This window comes from Doryrhamphus excisus, linkage group LG4, assembly GCF_037039965.1.
Source record: "Doryrhamphus excisus strain RoL-2023G ecotype Guam linkage group LG4, RoL_Dexc_Guam_v1.1, whole genome shotgun sequence".
Taxonomy (NCBI): domain Eukaryota; kingdom Metazoa; phylum Chordata; class Actinopteri; order Syngnathiformes; family Syngnathidae; genus Doryrhamphus; species Doryrhamphus excisus.
In genome coordinates, this window is record NC_136360.1 from 16,642,943 (window position 1) to 16,659,759 (window position 16,817).

At 39.5% G+C, this 16,817-nt stretch overlaps 1 protein-coding gene across 2 annotated transcripts in view; it reads left to right on the forward strand.

Annotated features, from left to right (window-relative positions):
• The window catches only part of zc3h3 (zinc finger CCCH-type containing 3), a 48,280-nt gene extending 35,179 nt beyond the window's left edge, over positions 1 to 13,101 (forward strand). The window contains exons 9-12 of one of the 2 annotated variants that reach the window (XM_058073408.2): positions 1,429 to 1,560; positions 9,947 to 10,095; positions 10,179 to 10,336; positions 12,910 to 13,101. In XM_058073408.2, coding sequence (XP_057929391.2) covers positions 1,429 to 1,560; positions 9,947 to 10,095; positions 10,179 to 10,336; positions 12,910 to 12,941 — 471 coding nt within the window. In that variant the 3' untranslated portion in view covers positions 12,942 to 13,101. Of the gene's footprint in view, positions 1 to 1,428; positions 3,536 to 3,669; positions 4,618 to 9,946; positions 10,096 to 10,178; positions 10,337 to 12,909 lie in introns of those variants that run through there. The other variant, XR_013627301.1, reaches the window with a different exon arrangement.
• Positions 13,102 to 16,817: the final 3,716 nt, after the last annotated feature.

Below are 16,817 nucleotides of genomic sequence, written 5' to 3' on the forward strand. Positions count from 1 at the left end.
CCTCCACCGGGCTCACCCCACACATGCTGTCAAGACGTTTGTTCGCTCTCACTCGTCCACTGTCAACTGCAATTAATGTTATTTAGCTGCCCGGCGTGGCACATCGCTTGGCTTGTGGGACCAATCGGATCCGCGCTCGACACTTTTTTTCTTTTCAAGCCAAACACCTGTTGACAAACTCGTGTAATAGCTTGTAATCCCGATCCTCATTACCTCATTCTTTTCCCCAGCCCCCCCTTCCCTCCCGTATCTTATTTCTCACACATGAAAAGGAGGGGTAGCCCTGGCATCACACAAACATATAGACATGTACCGTATAGAGAAGTACGCTTTGGACTGTACCATCTGACTGGATTTAAGCACCGGAGATTCCGTTCCGACGTTAGCGGCTAACGCTTTTATCGCTAACACATTGGATCGATGGATGGATAGATTACGAACCTCCGAGAGAAGAAAAAGTAGAAGCACGTATGCCAACATCTGGCAACATATTTTGCTCATTGATTATTTTTTTTAACTTAAACCTTGCGATGACATTTTCAGGAATTGTCAAAAATGGGATTAGGAAGAAATGTTTACATTTTTGGGGTTATCTATCGCGGTATGATTTTCTATCCCAATTCAAAACTATTTAAATTGAAATATCCAAATTGCGACACGTTCTCCCCGTGCATGTGTGGGTTTTCTCCACACTCAATTAAACCATTTCCATTACCATTCCACATTTTCCAGATTATTGTTTTTAACTTAAAACTTGCGATGACATTTTCAGGAATTGTCAGAAATAGGATTCGGAAGAAATGTTTACATTTTGGGGGTTATCTATCACGATATGATTTTCTATCCCAATTAGAAACTATTTAAATTGAAATATCTAAATTGCGACACGTTCTCCTTGTGCATGTGTGGGTTTTCGCCGCGCTCAATTATACCATTTCCATTACCATTCCACATTTTCCAAACAGAAATTCCCTTTTGCGACTGCACGGCGGTCGAGTGGTTAGCGCACAGACCTCACAGCCAGGAGACCAGGGTTCAATTCCAACCTCGGTTATCTCTGTGTGGAGTTTGCATGTTCTCCCCGTGCATGCGTGGGTTTTCTCTGGGTACTCCGGTTTGCCCCCACATTCCAAAACCATGCTATGTTAATTAGCACACTCCATAGGTATAGATATCCATAGGTATGAATGTGAGTGTGAATGGTTGTTTGTCTATATGTGCCCTGTGATTGGCTCGACCACCAGTCCAGGGTGTACCCCGCCTCCCACCCGAAGATAGCTGGGATAGACTCCAGCACCTACCACGACCCTCGTGAGGATAAGCGGTAGAAAATGAATAAATAAATGAAATTGCGATATGACGACCGTTAACAAATAGCAAACCGTCACCGCGTATTGGAAACCTGTCACACGTATCTTCTGCCCGCAGATGCCGGTGTGCTCCTACTTCCTGAAGGGAATCTGCAACAACAGCGACTGTCCTTACAGTCACGTCTACGTTTCCCATAAGGCGAAAGTGTGCGAGGACTTTGTCAAAGGCTACTGCCCCGAAGGAGAAAAGGTAACTCCTCACATCACTTGTCAACCGAATGTACCAGTCTTGCTAAATACAAGGATGAAGAGTCTTGAACCATGATGTGCTATATATATCACTATATTGACACTTACTATGGTACCCATTATGGCATTGGATGCTCATATCACCTCCTACTTCGGTACGGGACAAAATGTTTTTTTTTTTTTTTTAACTAAAAAAAGAATAAAAAAAAAAATTAATAAAAATTAATAAAATAAATTAATAAATAAAATAAATTTGCTAAATACAAGGATGAAGAGTCTTGAACCAGTCATGATGTGCTATATATATCACTATATTGACACTTACTATGGTACCCATTATGGCATTGGATGCTCATATCACCTCCTACTTTGGTACGGGACTAAAAAAAAAAAAATTTAAAACTAATTTTTTTTTTAATAAAAATTTAAAAAATTAATTAATAAATAAAATAAATTTGTTAAATACAAGGATGAAGAGTCTTGAACCAGTCATGATGTGCTATATAATCACTATATTGACACTATGGTACCTATTATGGCATTGGGTGCTCATATCACCTCCTACTTCGGTACGTGACAAAAAAAAATTAAAATAAAAGAAAATAAATTAAATAAATTAATTAAAAAATTACAAGTAAAATTAAAAAAAATAAATTTAAAAATTAAATTTAAAAAATAAATTATGTTCGGAAAGCAGGAAGTGAACAAATGTAACAGTTACTGATTGTAAAAGTACCAGATGGAGGGGTAGGATTTAATAAGCTTTGCTTCTTCCTACTCCTTTTGGACATGTGGAACTGGGAACTGATTATGGGATGCACTCAATTGGAATCTGATGCATGTTCAAATGAAATTATTCATGACGTACACTATTCTGGTCTCCCAGTTTTGCATCTGTCTTTGAAGTGCTCTTCTCGTTACTTGGACATGTGTTTATTGATATTGATGACTTCACATAACACAGACAGCCCAGCAGTCCCCAATACCGGGGTCCACTCATGCTTAAGCATACTGTACATTTGGTAGGGTACCCCTGCTGGGGACCAATGCTGGGGGGGCGTGGTCTATAAGGATGAAACTGTAGTGATGCGTAAGACATAACATGGCGGAATACATCCGTAGATTCAAGTAGATATTAATATGTACTTTATTATGTAATGTATCTGAGAGCTGTGATTTTTTTTTTTGTTTTGGACTCGTGTGTGTGTATGTGTGTGTGTGTGTGTGTGTGTGTGTTCTGAAGACCCACACTGTGTAAGTCTAGTGGGTCTATGATGGATAGCAGGCAGTAATTATAGATGTTGAAAGTGCTGAGTACGGCACTATGGGGACAGCCAGGCACACTGTGCAGCATCTCGGGGGTTAATTCAGCTCCTCACCTCCTCATCCCTCCTCTTCCACCTTTTATTCCCAAGTTTGCCTTCATCGTTTTCATTTGTATGCTTCGTCCGGACCGCACGCAACCACCAACCAGGCAGCCGCCCGGTGTCGAGTACCAAGATGGATGTCAACCTTTCACACTTTAGTCATCATTCCTTTAAGGCGGGGGTCTCAAACTTGCGGCCCGCGAGACGCTAGTTTGAGGCCCCCACCTTGATACCAAAGTTTAATGTTGAAATGACAGCTTAAAGCTGTGTGCATACCGGACACAATTAACATGATTTTGTCCCGCCCATACTGTTACCCTACCCTGTTACCCCGCCCCTGTTTTGCTTTGGATTAGCAGTGAAGCTAAAGGCTTATGACGCTGGGTACAAATAAATGCAGGAAATGAAATAAAACGGAATAAAACGGAAAGTACACGTCAAGATAAAGCATCTCAAATATCAAACATGTTGTTAAAGTTACGACGCTGCTCCCAGATGGAACCGAGTACGATGCTAACTTGCTAATTGGGTCAAATTGGGTCAAGATATTTAGGGCACGCCCAACCGTAGGAGGCCTTGGAAAGACCCGGGACGTGTTGGAGAGACTAGGTCTCTCAACTAGGGTCCTGGGATCCACCAGGATGAAGTAGCTGGGAAAGGGAAGTCCGGGCATCCCGGAGATATTCAGGGCACGGCCAACCGTAGGAGGCCTTGGAAGACCCGGAACGTGTTGGAGAGACTAGATCTCTCAACTAGGGTCCTGGGATCCACCAGGATGAAGTAGCTGGGGAAAGGGAAGTCCGGGCTTCCCTGTTTTCTGTCCAATTTTCCCCGGAAAAACGGAATCAAGACCATTTTTCCCATTGGAAATAATATAAATCCAATTAACCGTTCCAGACACTCGGAAATATGACACATTTTATCGAGAATAATAGAAAATGTGAAGTAATTCTCAGTGGCAAATTGATGGATCTTGTGTTGCCAATCAAACAAATGATGTTGTTAGCAATAGCATGCTTATATAACACAACATCATATCTTATAATTTTCCGAATATTCCACACACCAGCCATAATCATGAACCATCCCGGACTGTTTAATTGTTTTAATTGCACTCACTGCTAATTTCTTCTAGTGTCAGCTTAACTTCCGAGATGCTTGTAGCGGCTCCTCTTTTTTTTTTTTATTTTACTGTCGTCCATTTTCATACCCTCCCTCATTTCTGCTTCTTTTGCTCCTTTTCACAGTCTCTCTTTAAATGTGCTGAGTCCTTGTGGTTTTAGCCCGGCGGAAAAGTCTCTAATAGGCCCCTGAGACACCCCAGTGTTCCTTAAATCAAGTGGAAAATTGTTAACTTAGTGCGGGATAAAGATGTTCTGCCCACTGTAGCATTTTACCTCCATCCACCCCCCCCCCTTTTCCCCGAGTATCTGTCTCGAACTCTTGTTTTTTTTTTCTTTTCATTTTTATGAAAATGAGAACGTATGGAGGCGTAGCGAGCGGGGTTAACTGTAACCATTAATTCCTGTGTCTGAATTAATTACATGTATGTGCCATTCTCTTTAAAAGTGCGCCTGTCTCACCGCAGCGCTTTAATGCATTTTAGTGGAATTAATCAAATGGATGTAGTTAATAATCATTATGATTAATACAAATAACAGTTGAATGTAGCTGACTGAGGTGTCCATTCACAAATATTTACGACGGCGCTTCTGTGACGTCACATGCTGTGGTATTATTTTTTATAACATAATTATAATAATTATTAATTAATTAATAATTATAATTATTGTTTTTTTGGGGTTTTTTTTCCTTTTCTTTATTTGGGCAAATATATGAATCATAACAGTGCATTTCTTACATCAATCAAAATCAAAATATAACTTTCCATTATTTACATTTGTATTCAACTATCTGATTCCAAGCCCAAAAGGAGTAGGCTGAAGCAAAAGCTTATAAATGCATACCCCTTTTTGCAAGATATAATCATGTTCATGCCACTGTCTTGTTTCCCCTGTTATTATTATCATTGTAATATTGTTATTATTGTCATTATATTATTGTTATAATCTTTATCATATTTTACTGCTTAACTGACTCTGTACTCTTGCTGCTGTGCAATACAAATTTCCCCACTGAGGGACGAATAAAGGCATATCTTAATCTTAATCTTAATCTTAATCTTAATTATTACCATCATTATAATCATCATTAATATTACCATTTTCATCATTGTAGTTGAAAATTTTGTGATTTTTTATTTTTAATTATTTAATTTTACAGACTTCATTGCTTCTTGTACAGTGTAGAAATTTCATCTGTTATTTTCAGAAATCTCCAGTCTTTGTGTGTCAATTTATTAGCCCACTTTTTTGTAACATTTACTTATTTTCTGGATTGCATGTGTCTAATCTTATGCATTAAAAAACAAGAACTTGAGACTGTGTCTGGACAGGTGTCCAACCCAAACATCAGTTTCTTCTTGTTAAACCCTACCTGAGGTTTTTTGACGTGTTTATTAGTTTGTGTGTGTCTAGTCTTGTGCATTAGGAAGCAAGGTTTTAGGTCTGTGCTCAAACCAATTTTTGAAGCAATGATGTCTTGCTGTCCATTATTACTATTTATTGTAAAGTAATAATTAATAATAATTAATGATAATAATAATGATAATCACTACCTCTATATTTATGCATGTTAGCCTAGGTACCTCTAACAATTTATAGTTACAAAGGTATTAAGGTAATATTCTTACATTTCTCATATCAGTCAATCAGAGATTCCAGCAGAGATGACAAGACAGTAGAATGATCACTATTAAAAACCCACTTATATTTATAAATATAAGTGGGATATATTAAATATATAAATATATTTTTCTAACATAAATGGTCACAAATGTCCACAAATCAAATTATAATAAGCAACGATGTCATTAAGGCGGCACGGCGGTTGAGTGGTTAGCGCGCAGACCTCACAGCTTGGAGACCCAGGGTTCAATTCCACCCTCGGCCATCTCTGTGTGGAGTTTGCATGTTCTCCCCGTGCATGCGTGGGTTTTCTCCGGGTACTCCTCTTTCTTCCCACATTCCAAAAACATGCTAGGTTAATTGGCTAAATCCAAATTGTCCATAGGTATGAATGTGAGTGTGAATGGTTGTTTGTCTATATGTGCCCTGTGATTGGCTGGCCACCAGTCCAGGGTGTACCTCGTCTTTCGCCCGAAGACAGCTGGGATATGAATGAATGAAAATCCAAGTGTAAAAATTGTAAAAATTTGATGGTCGGGCTGCACGGCGGTCGAGTGGTTAGCGCGCAGACCTCACAGCTAGGAGACCAGGGTTCAATTCCACCCTCATCCATCTCTGTGTGGAGTTTGCATGTTCTCTGGGTTTTCTCCGGGTTCTCCGGTTTTCCTCCCACATTCCAAAAACAATTATTATTAAATAGCTAACTCCAAATTGTCCATAGGCATGAATGTGAGTGTGAATGGTTGTTTGTCTATATGTGCCCTGTGATTGACTGGCTCGAAGACAGCTGGGATAGGCTCCAGCACCCCCGCGACCCTCGTGAGGAAAAGCGGTAGAAAATGAATGAATGATGTCATTAACTCATTCGCTATCAAAGACGTACATGTTTTTTTCAACCCAAGCCACTGATCCTGAAAACGTACCATATTTCTGGGCATATTTATGGGCTATCTGCCATTTTCTATCATTTTTTGTTTGTGTTTTGGATAATTCTGTCGAACCACAGTTCTAAAGCAATTGTGTGATTTCTATTTGCTAGTTTCAAATCGTTTTTTTTTTTTAAACGATGCATTAAAATACAATATCCATTAACATTAATTCAGTCAGCTATAAAAAGTTAGACATTAAAAACGGATTTAAACAGGTGGGTTTTGAGTTGTTTTTTTTGAAGGTGGGAAGGTCGGGGCAAGCACGGAGTGCACCCAGAGGGTGGGGGCAACGATGGAGAAGGCTCCCCCGGTTTGGAGCTTGGTCTTAAAGGGGAGTGCCAGGAGGTTGGAGTCTGAGGAGCGAATGGGGACGCGGGGTATCATGTTTATATATAGCCCTCCAACACAATAATCTGTGTGCCCTGAAAAATCAGTCAGACTTGTCAAACATGGCCGAACTGAATTTTTCAATAGGTGAAGGGAAATTAAAAAAAGATGGAAAAAAAATATCCCCGTGTTTTGGACACTCCTAAAGTACGATGCAGACGAGTACTAGCAAGAAAGATTGATTTTTTGGAATGCCGAGCGATCCCAAACCAGAGAAGGCGTTCAGGCCGAGGCATCTCCTTGGCATTATCCTTCGCCGTAACGCCCACTATCCGAAGACCGCACTCTTATTTGCTTAACACGTGGACACGTGACGCCGTCAACACTTCCTGTGTCTTGACTTTTCATGTTCATGCTGAACCCAAATCCGACGAGGAATACATGCGGCGTTCCGGCCCGAGTCTGCCTGCTTGGGGGGAAGGTGTTGCGTTCGAATACCTCAGCCTTATAAAGCCTTCCAAGAGAAAGTATCGACAGAGAGTTGATACCGGGCATCCTGTGGCGAGTGTCACGCTGCCGGCTTTCAGGGAGAGAGGAGCAAGACTCTTCGGAGTTCCTGGAAAATCAATCTCAAGATTAACCCACCCCCCTTTCCCCTCTTCCCCCGCACCCAACATTCTGTTCACTCTATTTCTGGACTATTCTGCTTCCCAGCGCCACCCCACTCGCCTCTCCACAGACAGGAACACACTCCTTGCAGGCTTCTTCTCTCCGAGTGAATATAATTAGCCGCTCTGACAGGTGGGAGGGATCGGATCTCGCAGAGAATGAAGCGTCCAATTTACACCCGTATTACACTTGTCATGCACACTGGGCTGCAAACATGCACGCGAAAGCTCGCCATCTCATGCACAATGCTCTGCAGACTTAGCCACTTGCTCAACTTACGCCCGGCCTGTCATGGAGAAGACGGCGCTTTTAATAGTCCAAATTTACCGAGAGCCGGAGAACCAAAAACCACACACGCGTGAGATGGCCCTGACCCTGATTTACGACATTTTCAGTACATACGAACGTAATACACAACGCCAATTGCAACCAAAATGAAGAATTGACATTCTGGACTGTTGGAAGTAGAGCTTCATCTTTGCAAAAATCAAGTGTTTATTCACATGGTCATCATCTCTTGATGACTGTGTGAGTAGAAAAAAACAAACAAAAAAAACTTAAACTGTATTATGGAAAGCAGGAAGTGAACAAATGTAACAGTACCATTACTATAATAACTATAAAAGCAATCTTCACTCGCTAAATGTACTGCAAAAAAGGCCAGTAATTCATAATGGCGCCTACATAGAACATACTAACTCCTTATTTGTAAAATGACAAATACTTCAACTTGCTGATATAGTTCATCTTCAAACAGCTAAAATAATGCATAAGGCTAAAAATAAGCAATTAGCTAAAAATGTCATCCAATACTTCTCAACAAGAGAGCAGAAATATGATCTGAGGGAAGAAGTGCATTTGTAACACTTCTATGCTAGGACTACGTTATGCTAGCCATAGCATTTCAGTATGTGGAATCAAACTATGGAATGGATTGAGTAAGGAAATCAAACAATGCACAACGATGAGCCAATTCAAGAAACAATACAAGCAGTTGATGTTTGCTAAATACAAGGATGAAGAGTCTTGAACCAGTCATGATGTGCTATATATATCACTATATTGACACTTACTATGGTACCCATTATGACATTGGATGGTCATGTCACCTCGTACTTTGGTACGGGACAAAAAATAAAAATTTTTTTTAGAAATGTAAAAAATGTTTGAAAACTAGAAAACAAATTATAAAAATTAATGAAATAAATTCATAAATAAAATAAATTTGCTAAATACAAGGATGAAGAGTCTTGAACCAGTCATGATGTGCTATATATATCACTATAGTGACACTTACTATGGTACCCATTATGGCATTGGATGCTCATGTCACCTCCTACTTTGGTATGGGACAAAAAATAAAAATAAAAAAAAATGAAAAAATGGAAAAAAAAAGTAATAACAATTAATAAAATCAATTAATAAATTTGATGAAGAGTCTTGAACCAGTCATGATGTGCTATATATATATCACTATATTGACACTTACTATGGTACCCATTATGGCATTGGATGGTCATTAAAAAAATAAAAAAATAATAATTAAAAATAAGTAATAATTAAAAAAAATAGAAATTAAAAAATATAAATTAAAACAATTTATAACATTTTTTTATTAAAAAATATTAGGAAAGCAGGAAGTGAACAAATGTAACAGTTAGTGATTGTAAAAGTACCAGACGGAGGGGTAGGATTTAATAAGCTTTGCTTCTTCCTACTCCTTTTGGACATGTAGAACTGGGAACTGATTATGGGATGCACTCAATTGGAATCTGATGCATGTTCAAATCAAATTAAACCATTACCATTGATGACAAAGGCAAAAAAAAGCTTTCTCTCTTTGAACAGATTGTTGATCTGCATAAGCAAGGCCTCTTGCAGCATGCCATCATGGCTGCTGAGGTTTGGACACTGGAAGATGTTTGACACACTGAATTGTTGAAAAAATATGTTAAGTGGAAACCCCCCCCACCCCCCCCCCCCAAAAAAAATGTATGGCCCTGATCCAGAAGATCAAACAAAGGTTGATACCGGTGCCGACTGCGGTCTTCAAGATTTTGTCAAGTTATTGTTCGGAATATTGATGAGCGCACCAACCATGGGACATTGAAAGTTTTATTCTCTGAGGAAAAAAATGTCACCTTGATGTTCCTGATGGCTTCCACCTGCAATGTTTTCCACACGGGACAGTGGAGGAGGCGCCATCATGATCCGGGCTGCTTTTTCCTTCAAAGTGGAGGTTGTGCATGGGTGTCAAACGGTGGCTGGCTATGTGGAGATGACGCTGGAACTGTGAGCCAATCTAGACATAACGTGCTTGAACCCAAAATCCTTGTCTTAATCCACAGTGCAAGAAGAAACACACACTGTTGTGTCCGGACTTCACCAAAACCGGTTCCTGCCCTCGGGGATCCCGCTGCAAGTTGCAACACCGCCAACGTACCAAACGAAGCGCATCCACCCCTGTGAGACCTCGGAGCAAGGAACCCTCCAAGAGGTCAGAAATTAATATCCCCGGTTTGGAATCAATCGCTTTTTTTGCCGTTTTATTTTCACTAAAAAATGTTTGATCTGGCTTAGCCTCTGCCGGTCTGAGGTCCTTCTGCAAGGCTCTCAGGAAACCCCAGGTACATCTGCTGCCAGTTTGCTGGAACTGCCATCTTTTATATCTCTATCGAGCTCTCCAGAGGAACCGGACACACCGGACCTACTGCAAGCCAAGACCTCCCAGTCTAAAGGTAACAAGACTTCTCGATCTCGAATCCTTTTCTGGCTTCCGTCATGTAAGCTGGAGTGCGGACACAGTTTGTGGCATACACCAGGGGTCAATACTGGGACCAAAGTTGTTTATATTATATGTGAGATATCTGTAAGCCCTCAAAAGACTTTAAGTTAGTGTCTAGTCTAGCTTAAAAAAAAACTATTTAAGTTGAGAGAACACACAGTTTGTGGCATACCCCAGGGGTCAATACTTGGACCAAAGTTGTTTATATTATATGCAAAATATCTGGAAGGCCTCAAAAGACTTTAAGTTAGTGTCTAGTCTAGCTTAAAAAGAGCGAATTAAGTTGAGAACACACAGTTTGGGGCATACCCCAGGGGTCAATACTTGGACCAAAGTTGTTTATATTATATGTGAGATATCTGTAAGCCCTCAAAAGACTTTAAGTTAGTGTCTAGTCTAGCTAAAAAAAATGCTAAAAATGCTATTTAAGTTGAGAGAACACACAGTTTGTGGCATACCCCAGGGGTCAATACTTGGACCAAAGTTGTTTATATTATATGCAAAATATCTGGAAGCCCTCAAAAGACTTTAAGTTAGTGTCTAGTCTAGCTTAAAAAAAGCGAATTAAGTTGAGAACACACAGTTTGGGGCATACCCCAGGGGTCAATACTTGGACCACAGTTGTTTATATTATATGTGAGATATCTGTAAGCCCTCAAAAGACTTTAAGTTAGTGTCTAGTCTAGCTTAAAAAAAAACTATTTAAGTTGAGAGAACACACAGTTTGTGGCATACCCCAGGGGTCAATACTTGGACCAAAGTTGTTTATATTATATGCAAAATATCTGGAAGCCCTCAAAAGACTTTAAGTTACTGTCTAGTCTAGCTTAAAAAAAGCGAATTAAGTTGAGAACACACAGTTTGGGGCATACCCCAGGGGTCAATACTTGGACCAAAGTTGTTTATATTATATGTGAGATATCTGTAATCCCTCAAAAGACTTTAAGTTAGTGTCTAGTCTAGCTTAAAAAAAAACTATTTAAGTTGAGAGAACACACAGTTTGTGGCATACCCCAGGGGTCAATACTTGGACCAGAGTTGTTTATATTATATGCAAAATATCTGGAAGCCCTCAAAAGACTTTAAGTTAGTGTCTAGTCTAGCTTAAAAAAAGTGAATTAAGTTGAGAACACACAGTTTGGGGCATACCCCAGGGGTCAATACTTGGACCAAAGTTGTTTATATTATATGTGAGATATCTGTAAGCCCTCAAAAGACTTTAAGTTAGTGTCTAGTCTAGCTAAAAAAAATGCTAAAAATGCTATTTAAGTTGAGAGAACACACAGTTTGTGGCATACCCCAGGGGTCAATACTTGGACCAAAGTTGTTTATATTATATGCAAAATATCTGGAAGCCCTCAAAAGACTTTAAGTTAGTGTCTAGTCTAGCTTAAAAAAAGCGAATTAAGTTGAGAACACACAGTTTGGGGCATACCCCAGGGGTCAATACTTGGACCAAAGTTGTTTATATTATATGTGAGATATCTGTAAGCCCTCAAAAGACTTTAAGTTAGTGTCTAGTCTAGCTTAAAAAAAAACTATTTAAGTTGAGAGAACACACAGTTTGTGGCATACCCCAGGGGTCAATACTTGGACCAAAGTTGTTTATATTATATGCAAAATATCTGGAAGCCCTCAAAAGACTTTAAGTTAGTGTCTAGTCTAGCTTAAAAAAAGCGAATTAAGTTGAGAACACACAGTTTGGGGCATACCCCAGGGGTCAATACTTGGACCAAAGTTGTTTATATTATATGTGAGATATCTGTAAGCCCTCAAAAGACTTTAAGTTAGTGTCTAGTCTAGCTTAAAAAAAAAACTATTTAAGCTGAGAGAACACACAGTTTGTGGCATACCCCAGGGGTCAATACTTGGACCAAAGTTGTTTATATTATATGCAAAATATCTGGAAGCCCTCAAAAGACTTTAAGTTAGTGTCTAGTCTAGCTAAAAAAACTATTTAAGTTGAGAGAACACACAGTTTGTGGCATACCCCAGGGGTCAATACTGGGACCAAAGTTGTTTATATTATATGCAAAATATCTGGAAGCCCTCAAAAGACTTTAAGTTAGTGTCTAGTCTAGCTAAAAAAACTATTTAAGTTGAGAGAACACACAGTTTGTGGCATACCCCAGGGGTCAATACTGGGACCAAAGTTGTTTATTTTATATATGAGATATCTGTAAGCCCTCAAAAGACTTTAAGTTAGTGTCTAGTCTAGCTAAAAAAAAGTGACTTAAGTTGAGAGAACACACAGTTTGTGGCATACCCCAGGGGTCAATACTGGGACCAAAGTTGGTAAACCAGAAACTGTGTGGCGCGGCTCGGGGGAGCGGTTGCGATGCTCAAAGGATTTTAGGTTTTGGATTGGACGGCGGCACAGCTGAGGCCTCCGTTGACAGACTTGACTGATGAGGATTACCCCGGGAGGCTTCCCCCCTCTCAGCGCCGCAGATGATGTTTTAACGGTCTACATGAGCCGTCACTTGCACTTTTCCTTTCACGTCCTCCTTTCCCTTCCTTTCGCAGACAAAAAACTGCAGATAAAACCTCGCTTGTAGAGGACCCCCCCCCCAACACCAGCGGCACTGGAGGACCAACGCTAGTTTTACCCCGCGGACGTCTTGACTTTTAGCTTTTAGTTTAACTCAGTTTGTGCAATTGGCCTTCAGGTTTTGGACAGTTTACACGAGCTTCAGTTTTACTGGTTGGGTGAAAGAAGCGCTAGAAGGCCGTCTTGTGTGGCGCGTTTGTGTTTTTCAATATGCGGCGCAGTTAGCATCCGCTCAAATGCAGACTTTGTTCGCTATACGTCAATTCATTTCACTTTTAAACACAACTAATTATTTTAGAAGGTTTGACAAATATGGTTTTCTTTATTTTTCTTAAGTGGCTACACATCCTCACAGCGCTAGGCTAACTTTTTAACTTTTTTCAAGTTGTGACGCTAAACTTTCTCAAGGTCGGGATGTGGGACAATTTTTAATGTTTGGAAAAAATGTATAGAGGGTGGCCAAAAAGGAAGTGACAGCCCCGCTGTACGGGGGTCACCTGATCCGGCGGCGTGTTTATGACCATTTTGCGCTGAAAGGCGGTGACAGCAGCAGCAGGGGTGCTTCGCTTTCATGGCGAGAGATGAGAAACACGAGCGTGAAGCGACTTGATAATTGCTGCGGGATAGCGGCCGGTGTTTTACGCTCCTTTTTCACCACCATTGTAAAAATACCTGGATGACGGATTGGAAATTAAAGATGGAAGAAATTAGTTTAATTTTTTTTAGGACTGTATTATAATGTGTTTGTATTATAATGCGGCATTATAAATGTGCCATGCAAATAAATGTGCCTTCCTGATATATGAAGTCTTGGTCATCGGTCAGGTTCTTCAGGTTCTTCATTCATATCTCCATAGAGCAGGGGTCTCAAACACGCGGCCCGCGGGCCGCTAGTTTGAGGCCCCCGCCTTGATATGAAAGTTTAATATTAGTGCGGCCCGCGCAAGTTTGATATGGATGCTGTATGGTATCATGTACCCAGAAAAAATTATTACGTTTGATTAATGTTCATGTTAAAGGTTAAATAACTGTTAATAGTTATCCTCCCTATCCGTGTGGAAGTGGTAAGTTTTTGGCTATTTAAGTTTAAAGGAAATAACTTGAAGGCTACCGTTTAGGTGGCTAGCTCTCTAGTTGCGAGTTAGCATGTGTCTCAAGACCCTGCAGTTGCGCAATATCTTGTAAATAAAAAAAGTATAAATGTGACTATAGTCGTGTTTTGTCATGTCTACAGGGCTCTAATAATGCTTTGTTCATTTTAATCTGAAAAAAATAATTTGTCTACCCACCAACTATATGTGGTTTCTTAAGTTTTTATTATTTGCCCTTTTATTATTATTATTATATTTATTTATTACTGATTGATTGATTTTCTTTATTCTTGATTTGTTTTTTTATTTTTCATCTTATTTTGTGTAGAAAAATAAAAAATTGGAACTAAAGCGAAGTTTTTTAAAAGTTTTTTGTTTTTAATAAATGCCTTTTTTTTCGTTTTTTTTCTGGAAAACTTGATGCGGCCCAGTCTCACCCAGACCCGAGCTCCAGTGGCCCCCAAGTAAATTGAGTTTGATACCCCTGCCATAGAGGGAGCACACCTCAATTCCAGATTTCAGATTTTGGATTCAGACGGTTGAAGAGAAGTACGACTTTTTTGAGGAACAATTTTTCCAGAGAACTGCAGGATAGTACAACCAATAATGGAACCTGGACTAAAGTCTAGATCAGATCTTGGTCATTATGGATACAGAATGCTTAGGTCACTTCCTGAGCTGCTTTTACATCGGTGTCACTGCGAAGCTCCTCCCCCTTGGATGTCAGCAGTGAAAGCCGAGCTTGTTCAACATCTTTGTCAGTGAAGACCATCACTCTCCTCCTCATTACTTCCTCTTCTTCTTCCCCTCCTCCTTCTTTTCTCTTCCCGTTCGGAAGACATAAGCGCTTTAGACAGACGCACGCCGCCTCTTGTCTTAAGGCCTCAATATCAGCTGCTGAGCTCGGCAAACTGTAATTAAGATCAATATTTCAATTTTTAGCAAAGACACGGAGACAAATCATCGGTTCTTGCAGGCGGCAAGAGACAATAGGAAGGGTCAAGTCCGAGTCTTTATCTCGTGGGCGTGGACATGACAAATGATATTCCCTCGGTAAGCAATGAACAACGCTCTTAGGGATGTTATGTAGACACGAAGAAAGAAGACTACGTGTTAAGACGTTACCTTTTTGTGTCAAAGCTGAAAAGCACCCATTCATTTTCCCTAATACTGATTTTTTGGTAAAGTCAAGCTCTTCATCACACAAGAGTCTAAAGCAGGGGTCTCAAACTCAATTTACCTGGGGGCCACTGGAGCAAACAAAAAAAATTTAAAAACTTCGCTTTGGTTCCGATTTTCTACAAGAAAAGCTCTGATAAAACATTCCACTCAAATATCTTAATTTTTATTTTTCTACACAAAATAAGATGAAAAATAAACAAATCAAGAATAAAGAAAATTAATCAATCAGTAATAAATAAATATAATAATAATAATAATAATAAAAACTTAAGAAACCACATATAGTTGGTGGGTAGACAAATGATTTTTTTCAGATTAAAATGAACAAAGCATTATTAGAGTCCTGTAGACATGACAAAACACGACTATAGTCACATTTATACTCTTTTTATTTACAACATATTGCGCAACTGCAGGGTCTTGAGACACATGCTAACTCGCAAACTAGAGAGCTAGCGACCTCAACGGTAGCCTCCAAGTTATTTCCTTTAAACTTAAATAGCCAAAAACGTAACCACTTCCACACGGATAGGGAGGATAACTATTAACAGTTATTTAACCTTTAACATGAACATTAATCAAACGTAATAATTTTTTCTGGGTACATGATACCATACAGCATCCATATCAAACTTGCGTGGGCCGCACTAACATTAAACTTTCATATCAAGGCCGGGGCCTCAAACTAGTGTCCTGCAGGCCACATTTGGCCCACGGGCCACGTGTTTGAGACCCCTGCGCTGAAGCCCACGTACTTCTTTCAACAGACCGGTAATGGTACCCATTATGGCATTGGATGCTCATATCACCTCCTACTTCGGTACGGGACAAAAACATTAAAAATAAAATAAATTAAAATAAATTAATGAAAAAAAAATATTCATGAAATGAAATGAAAGTAAAATAAATTAGTAAAATAAAAAAATATTCATTCAAAAATAAATTAAAATAAATTAATAAAATAAAAATGATTCATTCATTCATTCATGAATATATTTTTATTTTATTAATTAATTATTATTTTTTTGTCACATACCGAAGTATGAGGTCATATGGTACCTATGGTACCCATTATGTCATTGTATGTTCATATCACCTCCTACTTCGGTAAGTGACAAAAAAAAAAACTATATTATGAAAAGCAGGAAGGGAACAAATGTAACAGTTACTGATTGTAAAAGTACCAGATGGAGGGGTAGGATTTAATAAGCTTTGCTTCTTCCTACTCCTTTTGGACATGTGGAACTGGGAACTGATTATGGGATGCACTCAATTGGAATCTGATGCATGTTCAAATGAAATTAAACCATTACCATTACCATTCCACATTTTCCAATTAGAAATTCCCTTTTGGGGCTGTACGGCGATCCAGTGTTTAGCGCGCAGACCTCACAGCTAGGAGATTAGGGTTCAATTCCACCCTCGGCCATCACTGCGTGGAGTCTGCATGTTCTCCCCGTGCATGCGTGGGTTTTCTCCGGGTACTCCGGTTTCGTCCCACATTCCAAAAAAACATGCTAGGTTAATTGGCATATGTTTGTATATTTCCGAGGTATACTTTTTGAGTGTTGAGTTACTGTGTGATGAGTTGAGTGTTCCTTGTATGACAC